The 18,478-nt window shown below is 42.7% G+C and overlaps 1 protein-coding gene across 6 annotated transcripts in view; it reads right to left on the reverse strand.

Moving 5' to 3' along the window:
* TANC2 (tetratricopeptide repeat, ankyrin repeat and coiled-coil containing 2) overlaps positions 1 to 18,478 on the reverse strand; it is a 1,023,243-nt gene that overhangs the window by 500,017 nt on the left and 504,748 nt on the right. For all 6 annotated transcript variants that reach the window (XM_063960011.1, XM_063960012.1, XM_063960008.1 and 3 more), the window contains one exon: positions 11,721 to 11,820. In XM_063960011.1, the coding sequence (XP_063816081.1) occupies positions 11,721 to 11,787 (67 nt within the window). In that variant the 5' untranslated portion in view covers positions 11,788 to 11,820. The remainder of the gene's footprint in view (positions 1 to 11,720; positions 11,821 to 18,478) is intronic.

Below are 18,478 nucleotides of genomic sequence, written 5' to 3' on the forward strand. Positions count from 1 at the left end.
ACGTGTTCTACCTGGCACAATGTGTATGATAACGTGCTCTACCTGGCGCAATGTGTATGATAACGTGCTCTACCTGGCGCAATGTGTATGATAACGTATTCTACCTGGCGCAATGTGTATGATAACGTGTTCTACCTGGCGCAATGTGTATGATAACGTGTTCTACCTGGCGGAATGTGTATGATAACGTGCTCTACCTGGTGCAATGTGTATAATAACGTGCTCTACCAGGCGCAATGTGTATGATAACGTGCTCTACCTAGTGCAATGTGTATAATAACGTGCTCTACCAGGCGCATTGTGTATAATAACGTGTTCTACCTAGTGCAATGTGTATTATAACGTGCTCTACCAGGCGCATTGTGTATAATAACGTGTTCTACCTGGCGCAATGTGTATGATAACGTGCTCTACCTGGCGCAATGTGTATGATAACGTGTTCTACCTGGCGCAATGTGTATGATAACGTGCTCTACCTAGTGCAATGTGTATTATAACGTGCTCTACCAGGCGCATTGTGTATAATAACGTGTTCTACCTGGCGCAATGTGTATGATAATGTGCTCTACCAGGCGCATTATGTATAATAACGTGTTCTACCTGGAGCAATGTGGCTGATAACGTGCTCTACCAGGCGCATTGTGTATAATAACGTGCTCTACCTGGCGCAATGTGTATAATAACGTGTTCTACCTGACGCAATGTGTATGATAACTTGCTCTACCTAGCGGCAATGTGTATGATAACATGCTCTACCTGATGCAATGTATATGATAACTTGCTCTACCTAGCGGCAATGTGTATGATAACATGCTCTACCTGATGCAATGTGTATGATAACTTGCTCTACCTAGCGGCAATGTGTATGATAACATGCTCTACCTGGCGCAATGTGTATGATAACGTGCTCTACCTGGCGCAGTGTGTATAACGTGTTCTACCTGGCGCACTGTGTATGATAACGTGCTCTACCTAGCGGCAATGTGTATGATAACGTGCTCTACCTGGTGCAAAGTGTATGACGTGCTGTACCTGGTGCAAAGTGTATGACGTGCTGTACCTGGTGCAAAGTGTATGACGTGCTGTACCTGGAGCAAAGTGTATGACGTGATCTACCTGGATCAGTGTGCATAGGAGGTTCTACCTGGTGCAATGTGTATAAGCGCCACTACTGTGTGGTGTAATGTGAATTGACACTATTATGTGGCCACGCCCCTTCCCTGTAAAGCCACGCCCCTAAAATTTTGCGGCGCGCCTACGACGTGCACTACCTGTTCTTTGTGGTCTAAGTGGTCTAACACCAATTCACTTTCTGCCTAAGGGCACCAAAATGTCTAGTTACAGCTCTGGTGCAGGGTGTCCTGCATACTACACAGCCCAGCAGCATTGTCACCCCATCCCCCCCATCTTGCAACACTTTTGTAGTGTCCAAACAAGATTAAAATTAATAAGAACCTTCATTCCGATGGGACCCAGAAAAAGACCGGTAGGACCCCAATTTTTAAAAGTGAAGGGTCCCTGGGACCCACTTTTTTTTTGGCTCAGCGCGATCACTGATTGTGTGTGGAATAATGTCTAAGGGCCATTGCAGTATGTGGAATAATGTATACTGGGCATTACTATAAGGAGGAAAAATGACAAATAATGTAAGGGGCATGAATCAGGATTATTTTTCTTTCCTGTGGTGGCCAACGTCTGGGCGTGCAGGTTGCAAAACTGGGGTATAAGGTAGTCTTTTCCTGCAATGCCACGCCCTCCACGCAAAGCCACGCCCATTTCGACAAAGCCACACACCCTTTTTGCCAGCGCGCGCCGCAGGCAATTACGGGGTGTATGGGGGGGGGGGGGGGGGGGGGGCGCCGAAGGATTTTTTGGCTTGGGGGAGAAAAATTTCTAGTTACGCCACTGACTGGTGTGGCACTCTGGCAGCAAAAGTGTAGTAGTATGTACTCCTGAGTCCTGTATGTAGTATGTACTCCTGAGTACATATGTAGTATGTAGTATGTACTCCTGAGTCCTGAGTCCTGTAGTTATATGTAGTATGTACTCCTGAGTCCTGAGTCCTGCTCTCAGACTCTAACTGCTCCCCACTGTCAGTGTCTCCCCCACAAGTCAGATAATACAATACAGTCACACTATCTATCACTTCACTTCAGCAAGTACTAGTAGTAGTAGTACTCCTCCTAATGCTCCCCAAAATTACTACTGTGTCTCTCTCTAGTGAGACTGTCTCACTCTCTTCTCGAATCTCTATAAACGGAGAGGACGCCAGCCACGTCCTCTCCCTATGAATCTCAATGCACGTGTGAAAAATGGCGGCGACGCGCGGCTCCTTATATAGAATCCGAGCCTCGCGAGAATCCGACAGCGTGATGATGACGTTCGGGCGCGCTCGGGTTAACCGAGCAAGGCGGGAGGATCCGAGCCTGCTCGGCCCCGTGTAAAAAACCCTGAAGTTCGGGCGGGTTCGGATTCCGAGGAACCGAACCCGCTCATCTCTAGTGTACACACAATGAGATATTTTCTTTAGATTTTGACTATATAGTCAAAATCGCAAGAAAAGTAAGTGCAGATCGCAAGGTGACTTTCACCTTGCGATCCCGATTCGATCCCAATGCGCGGTCCCACCAGGTCGGCATCACAAGAAAAGATAGACTGTGCAGGCAAGTCAATCCTTGCTAGATCGGTGTACTATCTAGTTCATCTCACATGTCAATGACATCTCACATAAGCCAAAATCGTAAGCACACATAGTCCATATCTCAAGAAAAGTTAGTCAAAATCTGTGCTATCTGGGCTCCAGGGAGTTCAAGGGAAATCGCAAGTGAAAATCAGGCATAGCAAGGATCTCACCGTGTGTACACACCCTTGGTATCATAACCACAAAAGGTTTACAGATCATACACAGTCTCATCTATCATTACAGAGCAGTGATAGCAATTCATTTATGCTGGGTACACACTAGCCGATATATATCAGACGTTCTATTGAACAGCCGATATATCGCTGGCCTGTCGGCCAGTGTGTACCAACGGTATGTCTGTAAACGCCATCATTCACAGACTTATAGCGTTGGCCCTGCAGCACACACAATGACCAATATATCTACGCATACCTCCCAACTTTTCATCTCTCTAAAGAGGGACATATGCGCAGCTTAGCTGCGCGCGCTCCCGAAAAAGGGGTGTGGCCTATGAAAAGGGGGCATGGCTTCACGAGAGGACCTGTGATCGCGAGCCACGCCCCCCATTTTCGTCACTGAGGGGGCATGCCCAGCGCTCTGTGAGCCGCTGGCATGCCCCATCTCCCTCTGACTCCAGTGAATAGACACTGTGCGCATGCGCACAGCGTCTATTCACCACTGCTCTGCTAAGCAGGGCAGTGAGAGACAGAGCCTCCCAACTGCCCCCCCCCCCCACCGCGGGACACTGCGGCCTGCAGGTGGGACAGCAGGACAGTCCCCAAAAGACGGGACTGTCCCGCAAAAATCGGGACAGTTGGGAGGTATATATTGGTGCATTGTTCTGTGTGTACGGGCGGTTAGCCGACCGCCTGTACACATGCTGCTGCAGCCGGCGGTGACTTACGGCTGTACTGGCCGGGCGCATGTAAATGCCCGCACAGTTTGTGACGTCAGTCACGATGGTTCAGGCAGTGCGTATGCACAACACACTACCCAATCTGGCTATAGATATATCTGCAGATCCATTGATCCACTGTATACCCAGCTTAAGATACAGAGGGCATGCAACATATGTTACATCTATTTTCTAACATGGACAGTATTTCTATGGAGACAATAAGAGATGTTGGTGTTACCAAAATAACAAAAAAAAATAAAAAAACATTAAAAAAGAATAAAAACCTCCAACCTGACTTTCATTCTGTTTGTACTTTCATTTACTAAAATGGGAGTTCTATTTAAGATGGGTTGTTGCCCATAGCAACCAATCAGATTCTACTTCTCATTTATCTAGCACCTTCTAGAAAATAATACCTGGAATCTGATTGGTTGCTATGGGCAACATCCCATCTTAAATAGAACTCCTATCTTAGTAAATTTACCCCTGGGTGTGCCCTCATGTACTATAGCTTCAGTCACACCAAACAGCCCCTCTCACCGTGCCAGGTCTCAGACTACACGGGCGCGCCAAGAGTCTTTCTACTTACATAGAGTGACTTGTGGGCAGGCTGCATGTGGAGAGATATGGGATTGAGGCAGGTGGGGAGGGGCACTATGTCTGTCTAGGAGCATTAAGCAATCTGAGGGTGGGCTAGGAGTGGAGCTTCCCTCACCTCTACTGCTTAGCTATCAGACAGAATTTAAGCTCCTCATATAATACATTTCGCATTCATAAAAAGGACCACCACATACTCAGCAGCCTCCCTCCCCTGCACTCGCTGCTGTGTGCTGGGCTGGGGAGAGAGGCAGCTGCAGCAGTAGTAAGTCCTCTCTCTCCTGCGTGGGGTAGCGATCACAACTGGCCACTGCCCTTCGCCAGCTGCAACGGACATCGGCACCCCATCAAGTGCTAGGCGGCCACACTTGATATAATTGAAAAAAAATCTCTAAGAAGGGTGCTGGCCATACCTTCCCCTCATTGGCCACGCCCTCCTCTCTGTACCGGGGCTCTGCAAAGCTGACGGCACCCCTGACTGTACGGTAGCGTCTAGTTACCCTTCGTGGAGAGGATCTTTGCCATAATCCCCTGGGTCCATTTCACCAACTATTTGGAATGGCGAGCGAAGCGAGACACCGAGCCCGAAGAATGGCGAGCGAAGGGCCCCTACAAGGGTACAATGGTGCATAGATAAAACACGATGCGTGCCGCCATAACACGTTTACCTAAATATACGTTGGCTGTTTTCTCCCTGATAGGAACTAGTATCTCTGCTCTCCACACTGCAGAGTTATTCCAGTTCTGAGGTAGAAGGGGATGATTTAACGCCAGACAAATTTTTTTTACTTGAGAATGGAATAAATTCACCATCTGGGAAAATAACTGGACTTGTTGCAGCTGAAAGTTAAAGGTTCATTGAGTGGGGCAGAGCTAGCACTGTCTGCAGTCATAAGTGATCATTGCTGAAGACCAAATGTCATGGCATATTTCTGTGGCTCTGCTCTGATATTTCACCAATAAAATGAGCCAGTACTGCAGCATGGCAAGCGAGGATAAGGTTGGGCAGTTACATTACTGCAGATTCATACTTGCAGCAGTGCTAACACAACCTTTTGTGGACAAAAGCTTGGGACACCATTTCCATGCGCTGTAAAGCATTAATAAGTATAGCATAAACATTGACTATAGTAGATTTGAGTAGAGCAGAACTGATCATTTTAAACTCGGTAATGCTAAATTTGTGGTAAAATATTCTGCAGCCAGCGTAACGTGTATTTTGAGCAGCATATAACTTAAGATATACGATGTAAAAATGTTCAGTATGTCAGGGATCTGTCACTAGATATGCCAATTTAAAAGGTGTACGACAAACTCCTAAAAATTAACTAAATAGAAAACAACTCCCTCCCCACATCCAACTTAAAAATAATAGTAACAGTGCCCACAGCCTGGCTGCATGGGTTCTCCCTTGTAAAAAAGATACCAGAACAATGTCAGGCTGGGCTGGTCACATTACACCATCTTTCATAGTGGGAACCAGTCTGGATAGCATTAGTCTAAAGGGGAATTGGGCCAACAAAAACAATCAAACCACAGTTCAAAAGCACTTGTGTTTGCCCCAAGTCATTGGAGGTTGACATCATTCCTGTAGCGACAGTTGTGCGACTGGTACTGTATTCCAGGACCAAGGCCAAAAAGGGTACACAGTCACTGCCCTGAGAGTACCCTTTTGTAGCTTGCGGGGGCACATAGGAAGTGCCCAGTACCGATCATTCTGCTCCCCAATTCTGTTCTTTGATGTCATGATATCACATGTCCTGGTAGCTATAACTCTGGTTGACATAATCATTTAAAGACCGTAAAACAGTTATTGTGAGGAACTATACGTTCAACATAGCACTGCATCAATTATTTCCAACAGTGCAGCTAATTCATAAACCACATGTGGTCTGTATGCAAGTAACCAATCAGAACAATTTTTGAACACTTCAGTCAAACACAGGCATAACGCTTTGATTGGCTATTCACATACAGGCACCTTTCCTTTCATTCACATTGCTTGTCCATTAGGAGCAAAGTCCTATTAGGTTGTCTTTGTTGTTGTTTACCTCTGACTTGTATCTAAACAGAAGTAAAGTAGATATTTAATAATTTTGGAGAGTGATCCATAGTATAACAATGGATTTGAGGAATGTTTATTTCTTATAAGGTATTCTTACAACCGTGCCAGTGTGCATAGCTACTGTGTGTGACTACCGCCTTGGGTGGACCCTAAATGCCAGGTTATGCTGTCGCCTTCTCCAAAACACCAGTATGCTTTGAAGCCATGGGACAGCTGGGACTTGCTGCTCTATAAGCATCAACATGCCCAACAGTTAACATCTATTTAAGGCTTGCTTATACTTGTAGTCCTACGAAAAAAAAATTCCTCTTTAGTTGCTTTAACTGTTACACTGGTTATCCGTAAATATAAAAAAAAAAAACTGTCTTATATAGCGCGTATAGCTCAGTTCTGCCCCACTGGGGCGATACCTACATCTGCGCTTCGCTACAATACATTAACAGTTGGCAGAAGGTGCAAGGTAGCCCTCAAATACATTTACATATTGAGAGAGAATGTAGGTTTGTTTTGTTTTTTTGTTTGTTTTTTATTAAATACTTTAGGTCTGCCCACATGGAAAAATGCTTCAAAACAATTCTTCCTAATGACAAGTATCCTCATAATAGTCAATGTGTTTAGATAACACGAAATGGCACAATGCTGCCTCCTGCTGGAAACTAGTGGAATGTAACAAATACCTAATGCTCAGAAAAAAAAACTCAACTGGTAGAGGCTTAGACAGAAGAGCAATGTAAACATGCATGGGATAGACATAAGGATATCCTTACACAGAAATAAGGATCAAATAAGGTTTCAGATAAAAATATGGTACAAAAAAAAAAAGGGGCAGACAAGATGGGCCAAGTTGGTCTTATCTGCCGTCAAATTCTATGTTTCTATGGAATTTAAATCTATGATTCATTTGTCCTAAATATATTTTAAAATATTATACTATAACACTCCACTAAAATAACTGAAAGAGTAATGTACCAGCAAACAAACAGTATAGTCTGGTCAGAGCCAGGGACATAACTAGGTGTGTGCGGAGTGTACCACCGCGCATAGCGCTGCAGGATAGGGCATAGGCAAATGCAGGGGGTTGCCCAGAAACCCTCCTCTTGGTAAGTGGCTCAAATTAAGACAATAGCAATGGTATATTATACGATTGCTAGAGCTGCCCAGACATCATGCAGTTTAAGGGACAGGGCTGAGCTGCTGCACATGCCCAGTGGTAACAACTTCTTCTACCAAGTTTGCTGTGTGTGTGTGGATCTGTGTCCTCAATCACCGCACTGGACCAGAAAGTAGCTACCAGGAAAAAGAAACAGGAGCCTTACCATGAGGTGGGAGAATGTGTGCTTAGAAAGTACTGATTCTATTATGTTTGTGTATTTTTTTTATTATGGTATGTGGAACCTTTTCTTGATCACTTATTTATATTATTTAAATGTTTGATACAGGCTATATTATACACTATCTATAGTGTTAAATATTAATACTGTATTCCATACTGTATCCAATGTATAAAACGACCAATTTTTACTTTGTAAAAAAAAATGATCAACATTGCTGCTGAGCAGATCTATGTAGTGTGTGGCTGCAAGGGATTGGATGTGTGGCTGCACACTACATAGATCTGCTCAATTGCAATGCTGATAAAAAAATTTTTATAAAATGCAATGTGCTTCATATAGTTAGAAATCTCAGTTTTTATGCAGGATCAAATAGCTCAATGATTAGGGTGTTTAACTGGAATACAACAGGTTATGGGTTTGAAACCTGGGTATGGCAGAATATCAAAATGGATTATTTAATAAAGGGTATTGTAACTGAATAACAGCGAGCTCTCAAGTTAAGTACATGGATGTGGTATAAAGAGGATTTGTGCCCAAATCCATTTTCTTGCATGATATTAATCAGTACTGTCTAACTAAGCAGTTATGTTGCATCCAATTGTTTAATTTGTGTGACTAAGATGCACATTTGAGCGAAAAAGACGCTTGGTGCAAGTCGAATCGCATAAGACCTGGCACCCCGAAAAAGGCTGGTTGCACGACTGCGGCAATGATGTATGATGTATGAGGCACATCTATTAGAAGCAAGCTGGACAATTGGTTCACGCAGATTTTATTTACAGTATGATCAAATGTGATTGGTCAACTGTACAAAATAATGACTTTTACTGTATTTACCTATTTGTGGTTCCCTGTACCAGTGTGATGATGGCGATGCCTTACCTAATCATGTCATTGCTTTGTGCATACATCCTAAGGAAGGTGTGTCCTTTTAATTATAGATAGAGCCACGAAGCATGGTTCCTAAGGGCTCGATACATTAAGAAGCATTATAAGACAGCAATGATTATTTTTTTTTAAATATATTGGGTCATTGCTATTTAGTAAAGAGACAGGGCACTATATACAGTATTTACTTGGGACCCACCAGCTATGATCACCAAGAGGGGCCCAGGGCTACTTTGCATTGGTCCTGGCATCACAAGAGGAGAGGTAGTCTTTCAGATGTTTTAATACATTTGTGAAGAAGCAGGTTAGCTCAGACTGCCCGTGCTTAGATCTCCATCACGTACCACAGCGCCTCTATTTTTGGAACAGTTTTTCTTGTGAGCTGAATATAGCTCACAATTTTTATTCTTAACCTGTTAAAAATCAAAATGCTTGCAAATCCATTGGGAAAGAAATCTGGGATCCCTCCTGCCACAATTCACAAACGAATTGCTAGGTCTTCCATATCTATAATGGTTAAGAAAAATTCCTAGAAAATGAAGTACTGCTGGTGTATAGGGACTAATTCAGATATGCTCGCAGCAGCAAATTTGTTAGCAAATGGGCAAAACCATGGGGATCATTCCGAGATGGCTAGAATGTGGCACTGGGCTGCCACAATTCCTTCAGGTTTGAGGCCCTTGGTATACTTATGCTAGACCATTCTCCACATGGGTGTTCTTCAGTATGCCGAATGTCGGGATCTCGGCGCACAGTATACCGGCACCGGAATCCCGACACCCGGCATACCGACAGCTATTCTCCCTCGTGGGGGTCCACGACCCCCTGGAGGGAGAATAAAATAGTGTGGCGCGCGTAGCGCGCCACCGTGCCCGCAGCATGGCGAGCGCAGCGTTCCCACAAGGGGCTCCTTTGCGATCGCCACGCTGTCGGTATGCCGGCGGTCGGGCTCCTGGCGCTGGTATGCTGGTCGCCGGGAGCACGAGCGCCGGCATACCGTACTACACCCCTCCACATAACTATCTGCACATCGCCTGTCACACCTTTTGTTTTGACCCCTTGCTCTATTCCTCTTTGTTTTATTATTTCTAGTGTTATATTTTCGGGCTACTCTGCCTACCCCTTCACTTATTTTACAGGCTACACTATATAAGTGAAATGATTCCGCAATTCCTGCTTTGACTTGCATCTTGCTATTGTTCTGCCATGCTAATTGCCTAGCGCCGCCGTGTGCCTGGCAGCTAACGGAGAGAATCTGGGAGAATAGGACCCTGCACAATGTGTGTTCTCTTTGCTTCCTCTGCACCTGCTGTGACAGCACTAAATAGAAGACTCCTGGGAGAGCCGGACCAGTCCTAACACTGGGAACTACTGCTGGCCATTCTGACTGTGACCGCGCTGTACACTTGCCCTCAGACACTAGGACTCCTCATGAGAGCCGGATCAGTTCAGTGTGAACCACCGCCAGAAAAGGGAACCACTGGGAGCAGTACACACTAAGCTGGAAGCAGGACATACTCTACAACACTTTCTTACCAGTAATATTGAAGCGAAGCGGAGCGCCATTCACAAAGTGTACTATATCTGCACTCTATTTCATTTTACTTGCTGGAGTCTATATTGCTGGACTAGTACTAGATATCGGCACCCCACGACTTTTAACTATGACCATTATATATTTATATGCAGCACCGTAAGGTCTTATTATATAGTAACCACAGTGTTAGTGTATTTATGTATATAACTTACTATATATAAGCTTCTGCATACATTATCAATTTGTGATTTAGATAAATATATTATGGGACTTATTGTTTTAAAATAAAATAATAATAATAATAATAATAATAATAATAATAATAAAAAGTACATTAAGGTTACCAGATTTTCTCTGCTTTAGTAAAAATAGATATTTGTGATATAAGATATTAATCTACCACAAAGGAGGTATTCAATTGGGCACAATAAAACATCTGTTTTATGCAATGTTTTACCAGTTGATTGGATAGCTTGTGGAAAATTGGAAAATTTGCCTGTAAAAACAAAAACAGTTTCAGTGTAACCTGTGTGTTTTTACAGCCACAGCCCACTGCTTTCAGGGATTTTTTTACGCCTGCCTGAGCCGCCAGCTTATTGAGGCTAATAGGATAGCCCCTGCCAATACAATTACCTGCGGTAAATGGATGTGGGTAATTGGATAATGGTCTTAGCGCATATATTCCAATGTATTATCTTACTAAATTTAATAGGGGATACTGCTGTATGACTATACCCCTCAATTCTTGGGGTAGAAAGGTGGGGGGGGGGCACCAGTGAGCCACACGGATTCCATACAGACATTATCTGTGGTTCACAAACGTTTGCAGTATCCTGTCAGAAGTTGTGCTTATGATATAAGGGGGTCTATTCATGAAGCAGTGAAAAGTGTGGGTAAGTCGCCCATGGCGACCAATCAGCTTTGATGTAACATTTATAATCTGCATATTATAAAATTATATAGAGCAGCTGATTGGTTGCCATGGGCAACTTCTCCACTGGCTCACCTCTCCACACTTTTCACTGCTTTATGAATAGACCTCAGGATATTTAAAAAAAAAAAAAAAACAGTAAATAATGGAAAAGTAAACAACCCCACCTCCTAAATTAATAAAATTGCAGGGTATGGTGTTTGGGACACACACCATTTGTGATATTGTCACCCTTGGCTGCATTGTTAATGTATAATTCTATGCCCAGAAGTGGAATCTAATTTGACAGCTGATTCACAATCACAAGGCATTATGCAGTAAAGCAAAAAAGTGTCATAGGAATTTGTGACAGCAGCCTATAAAATTGTCAATACTCCACATGACAAACAGATCCCTCTGCTTCCACTAAGGATATGGAGAGTCTTTTATACTATTAATTAATATATTTCTGGACTTTACAAGCTATACCTTATATAAACAGTAGAATAAGTAGGGACACAATATTCTCTATAGAAAGTACTATACAGTGTCAACCGTTCTGTAAGCACTAACTTACTAAGATGATCAGGTGCTCCAAAGTTCTCTATTAACTTGTACCATGTCCGAGCTTCCCAACATCCTTAATAAACTCTCCAAGGTCTGCATCATTTAGCCACTTATACGTTCTGCAGACTCACTTTGGTAGCTTTACCCATATTACTTTAAACCTCAATGTTACTCTTATAGGATTTTTCAATCAAATTTTATGTAATCTAGACCAAAAATGACAGTTGTATTATTGTCTTACCACTAGACCGATTTTTCCTGTTCGATTTTCCACCGCTTAGAAGCATCTTCAGACTGTTCCGGAACATGTCTGCTTTACTAATCTCACGTCAGACAGGAATCTGCAATATAAGACAAACATCTTTACTCAAAAATATCAATATTCACATATCTAGCATAAATCGATTTCAGACTGTGAGCGGGTATCTGTACCCTAATAACGTAAATCTGGCAATGGGAAACATCAATGGAAATTTGCTAGAAGACCATATTTGTCAATCCTCCAATTACATAGGAAAATACCAACTTTAGGAGGCCGGTTCAGCTGGTTTTGTATTCCGTATTTGTGAATAATAAATAAGAACCTAATTTCCCTTCTGTTTGCATTTGTTATCATGAATGAAGTCATGAGTTAGACAGTCCAAAGAATATATAAAGGAACACAAATTTAAAATTTCTTTCCCAAAAATTGTAGTTACTAAAAGTCAGTGAAAATACTCTCCATGTTTTTGTACAATATCTAAAAAGCGTATAAGATGACGGCCATATTTAAGGTCCCAGTACTGTTTAACTTTTCTTTCTGAGGAGTTTTATCCGCTCAAACCATAAAGCTCTAAATACCATAAATAAATTTAGTTGCAGATGGAATTTACATTTAAACAGTTTACACTACAGAGATGTAACAGAAATACCAGCTAGTTGCTCAGAAGGAGGTAAATTCATGAAACAGGTTTATCAGTGCAAGTGGCTGACAGTCACGCTAACACTCAATATAACGGCAACCAGCTGCCAATATTGGAATAAAAACATGGAAAATCACCACTTAGGGAAATGGCCACTTCTATTGAGGATCCAAATCTCTTTCTACATGCAAGTAAAGCCAAGCCTTTGCTCATCCAGCACAGTGTAACCTGTAGGGCAACTTCAGAGCACATACAAAGAGTTCGCTGCAGAGGGAAAATAATGGTCACTGCAATTGAAGGAATATTTTTCCCTTAAGTAAAAATAACAAATAGGTGGATAAATGGTGCCAGAGACTTATTCATTTATGTAATACCTTGGCACTGCATTGATTTCTATACAACACCAATATTGCCATCCACTTTTTAGATACGTTTAGAACTAATAAATTCGAAAGATCACTTTTCTAGACACTTCCCCTTACTGAACAGTAAGGTTATGTGGACAAGTCTGAATTTGTGCATGGAGATGAAACTGTAATAGTCACTGAGTCCTCATTGTCACAACCTAATCTGGCTACACACAGGTTTAAGTCTGCTAACAAGTTGGCCACATAAGTAGATGGTTAATTTGGGTGAAAACCAGCCATTTAAGCTCTTGGGTAGAATCACTTCTAGAGTATCTGCTGTTTAATAGTGTAGTGATTTACTAACAAGGCCAACTATAGCCTGGTCGATTTCAATTGGTTAACAGCAAAGATGATGCAATAACACAGTGTTGGCCTGCATTATACTTTACATTAGGAAAAGGCCATGTTCACTCTTCTACTACTGGAGAAACTCCCAATCTGTGCACCCCAAACTTCCATCCTCCCTCATCACACTCCATTTCTGCTATCCTTTTATACATTTGCTATTGATCAAACAGATCTGAAATGCTTCATTACCTTACCACAATCTGCCCAGTGGAGCCAGAAGATCTGCCATAACTGTTCTGTTGAATCTACAACCTCCTGATACTAAGGGGTGTAGAGGGGTAGGCCCCCCTATTGTCAAATATAGTTTAATGCCATCAACATTAATCCCCTGTATTTCCTTCACTTATGATTTGCACGGTACTCGTGGTTACCTTTCCCTCTCCATGGGGCAGATGTATTAACCTGGAGAAGGTATAAGGAAGTGATGAAGCAGTAATAAGTGCAAGGTAATAAACGCACCAGCCAATCAGCTCCTAACTGTTCATTTACATATTGAAGCTGATTGGCTGGTGAATTTATCACCTTGCACTTATCACTGGTTTATCACTTCTTTATGCCTTCTCCAGGTTAATACATCTGCCCCATGTGAATAACTGTCATATAGGCCTCCTTTTACTATACCACTACACTTGAGACTTGGGTGTCCACTGCCATACCAATACTCCTCAGTGTTCTAATCACATCCATGATATGCATAACTTGACAAACATACATACAGATGTGTCCTTCCTTATACATGTAGCCTCAATACGCCATGCAGTGTGAGATGCCTGTGAAACTCCACTAGAGTCTGGTGTTTTTTTTATTTGTTGCTAAAAAAGCGTGTTAGTCGCAAGGTGATGTGACTAGGATGCACCAGCAGACAGCACTGATTAATTTGATATGCGACACTTGTATATCTGTGTGCGACTAAGTCTATACAAAGAGCACAATGAAACTTGGCATGGGATAAGACATGTCCACTGCATCGTAGCCTTTCGTATACAGCTTCAGAAACTAAGTTGTACACAGATATACAAGGGGTGTGCAGTGTATAGGTAGAGTGGACACAAGGGGGTATATTTACTAAAGCTTCTAAAAATGAAAAGAGGTGATGTTGTCCATACCAACCAATCAGATTCTGTCTATCATTCTCTATTTCATCCTAGAAAATGATAGACAGAATCTGATTGGTAACTATGCGCAACATCACCACTTTTCATTTTTATAAGTTTTAGAACATTTACCCCAATCTGACTGGTTGTGAAGTGTACTCTCTGACTAGAGTGCTTGTGAAATATCAAGGCAAAGAAACATATATAAGCAGCATTGCACACCGAAGAAGTGAGCATGATCACTTTCTTCAAAAACTCGTTATGGAGCTCAACAGAGGCAACTGGAGAGCCATGATCTTCTATGACTACAAGAGTGGTCTGCGACAGCAGGAGAGTTGTGACAGACTGCAAGCTGCTTTTGGGGAGGTAGGCCCACCCCGAACCACTGTGTTTGAGTTGTTTGCAGAATTTCAGCACGGAAGACAGTTCCTGAAAGATGAGGAGCACTGCAGCCGACTTGTGTCCGCAATCACAGAGGACAATGTTGCTGCTGTGTGGGTTATAGTTGAGGTGGAAGCCAGTGTGACTGTGGCCCAGTTAGAGAGGGAGATAGGCATCTTATTGGGATCTGTCCATTTGATACCCCAAGAAAAGCTTTGCCTAATCAAGGTTTCTTCACTTTGGGTGCCCCATCAGCAAAAGGAGGTTACGGTGACTTGGTACTGCAACATGCTGGCCAGGTTTGATGGTGGTCACTCAAACTCTGTCCTTGTGATCATCTGTGGCGATGAATCCTGGATCTATTGTTTCGACTCTGTGACCAAACAAAAAGTCGTCCCAGTTGACCCCAGTTGAAGGTTGGTGGTACTTTATTTCTCTCTACTTCATCACTCTCCATGGATTAGTACATCTGCCCCACAATGTTATTTATATTATATTATTATATGGGTTAAACAAAATAAGTATGACCCATAATAAGCTAGTCATCCAGGTACATGAACACTTTTACCCCCCCCCCCTCCACGCCAAAGGCTATGACTGACGACCACCACAATCCTATGACTAGCAGTTGGCTACCCTCAACTTAAAGGATCTGTCTGCTCAGAGCCAAAAGGGGTCCAAGACCATCAATAATCACATTGTGCAGTATCCTATTAGAGGCAATGCGATTTCGGCCGATCAAAATGGCCGGATATCACGATTAATGACTGATGGTCAATATAACGATATGTTTCTTTAGAATCTTAGTAAATCTATCCATTCAAGTGTATTGGGCTACCCATAACTAGTGGTGAATTTACTAAAGCCTCTAAAATTGAAAAGTGATGTTGCCCATAGAAACCAATTAGATTCTGTCTATCATTTCTCCTTTGCATCCCAGAAAATGATAGACAAAATCTGATTGGTTGCTATGGGCAACATCAGCACATTACATTACAGTGCAAGTAGTTGGTGGGCGGGGTAGGAGGACTTCACTAACTGTGCCTCGCTATAATTTACATGTTATTTTTACAAAATATAATTAATGCAACATAATAATCACACCAACAGGTAATAGTACAGTTTGTTTTATGACACTAATGGGCGATTCTCAGGGAAGCACGGGACAGCTACAGAAATTCAAACAACATACTTCTCCAAAATACAAAGATTTCAGTGGGTCTTAAGTTATAGTGTCAGGCATTGCAGTGCTACTAACTTCTAAGCAATTAAGTTTTCATATAAGAACAATTTCTTAACAAACCAGTTGAAAAGAAATATATATATATATAGTTCCAATAATTGAGACTTGGAAATACACATAAAAATGTACATAAATACAAAGACAGGGAATGTGTAAGGTTCCAGTGGAAAAAAAAAAATATATTAATGAAGATTTTGACCTAATATAGGGCCCTATTCAGCTCTGAACGCATCTGAGATGCGTTCACATTTCCCCGGTCCCTGCAGCAGTGCGCACACGCCAAACCCACAATGCGTTTGCATGGGCCGGGGATATGTGATCGCATCTCAGTGATGCGAAAGCCTCTGCCTGATTGACAGAGGCGTTCGCAGGGTGCTCAGGGGCGGAAACGCGGGGAAGGCGATGCGGCGGAAAATGGCGATGGGCCGACTGGCTTCGCAGCCAGGCTGTGGAGTCAGGGGTTGCTTCACTTATTTAGCGATGCAATCACAATAAAATTGCGATAGGGACGCTAGCTGCAATTAGCATGCTGGGGAGCCTCGCCCTGTGCATGCGATCACAAGTAGTTGCAATATTGCTAAAATCGCAGAACTGCAACTGAAGCTGAATAAGGTCCATAATTCATAACTGGCACTCCAGCCCATGCAGAAAGTCCCAATATTGGGATAAAAGGGCATGCTGGAATTTGTTGTTCCACGAAAGCTGGTGATCACAGATGCCTACGCCTGTTATTAGAAAAATCATCAATTTATCATCAATTATATTTTGCTGAGCTGAGCCAGTTGAGAATCCTGGCAATGTGGGCTTACAACAGGCCATGACATATATCTAGTTCTATCAAATACAAGAGAGAAACTGTAAACAGAGATAATTACATGTCAGAAACAGCTTCTCATTTTCCTATCAGACAGGATTCTCCACTGAGAAATTAACAGAAATGGAAAATCTCAGAAAAATATTGCTGGTAAAATAATTATTCAATAAGTAGAAACACAGCTGGAGCTTTGATAGAAAAGTAAAAGGCTGTTAAAGGGGATGTTTTTGGTTAAGTAAAAGCCGCACTGAAACAACCCGTATCAATCTTAAGAAATACACAAAACAAAAAAACAAAAAAAACACATTTTTGGAAAAGGATTGACCGAATAGGGACAGCATGTACAGGGCAGTGTCCACTAATCTGTATTCCAGGATATGAGTGGTTTATGTCCATATCGTCTCTACTCGCTATTCAGTAGTTCAGGATCTTCTGTTAAGGCTACACACACTGGATTTTGCATTCATTTTATTACCATATTAAAAACACAATTAAAACTACAATTAAAACCACATTGCATTTAAGAATGCATTTAGAGCCTCTCAACATGTATTTTTAAATATGTGTCATCACATAGGGAGTTATGTCAAACACATGTGAAACTATATACAGTATGTAAATGCTTGTTAACAGCATCTGTTAGAATATGCTTCCATTTAGTGAAATGTAAGTTTTCAACAGTGGGCCTGATTCAGGTTTGTTAGCAAAGCCGAAAAGCACACAACTGAGCAAAACCACGCTACACTGCAGGTGGGACAGAAGTAACGGGTAGCAGTTGATTTACCGATGGACACAATACAGACGGTCATAATCCCCACAGTCAAAACACAGACACGGTCAAAATACAGACATTCATTTATGCCGACATGTTCAAAATGCCAACATAGTCAGAATACAGACATTTGAAATGCCGACATGCGTTTTTAAGGAATTTTTGCCCCAAAACAGACTTGTTAATACTTTACTATCCCAGTAGACCTGGAGGGGGGATATAAGAGTGTGCCGAGTGCAGCGTGGCACCGTCCCGAAGCATGGCAAGCGCAGCGAGCCATGCAAGGGGACGCAGTACACTTATATGGTGTCCATGTCGACCTGTGTCAACATTGACACAAAAAACCCTGAAAAACTCATGCCGGTATTGGTATTTCAAATGTCGGTAATCGGACTACGGCGGCATTTTGAACCTGTCAGCATAATCATACCTCCCAACTTCTGTCCCTTCTGAAGAGGAATACGCCGGCGCGGGCGTGGCTGAAAAACAGTGTGGAGCTTCAGGTAGAGGGCGAATCTCACGGTAAGGGGGCGTGGCTTTTTGCAGCAGCCCCCGTTTTCGTCATTTTAGGGGCGTGCCCAGTGCTCCATGAGCTGCTGACTCCCCTCCTTGTGCTGACAGACTATTCAGTGATTACCGGCTGCTTTGCAAAGCAGAGCAGTGGTGATCACTTCCTCTCCCAACTGCCCCCCCCCCCAGCGATGAGCGGGAGGGACAGCTGGACAGCGTCCAATTAGCAGCACTGTACCTCTGAAAGTGGGACAGTTGGGAGGTATGGCATAATGAATGTATTCTGACTGCTGGTCAATTGCTGTCGGGATTATGACCGTCGGTATTGTGCCCGTCGGTAAATCATACTGAACCAGATGTAACATGTGCAGAGAGAGTTAAGCTGCATACACACTATGAGATATTGTATACAATATGTCTAATTTATTATATGATGCGCGCTCCCATGGACATCAACATCTGACCTGCATGCAGCCTTGATCATGCAATGTTGAGGGTAATTCAGACCTGATCGTAGCAGCAAATTTG

This window comes from Pseudophryne corroboree, chromosome 3, assembly GCF_028390025.1.
Source record: "Pseudophryne corroboree isolate aPseCor3 chromosome 3, aPseCor3.hap2, whole genome shotgun sequence".
NCBI lineage: Eukaryota > Metazoa > Chordata > Amphibia > Anura > Myobatrachidae > Pseudophryne > Pseudophryne corroboree.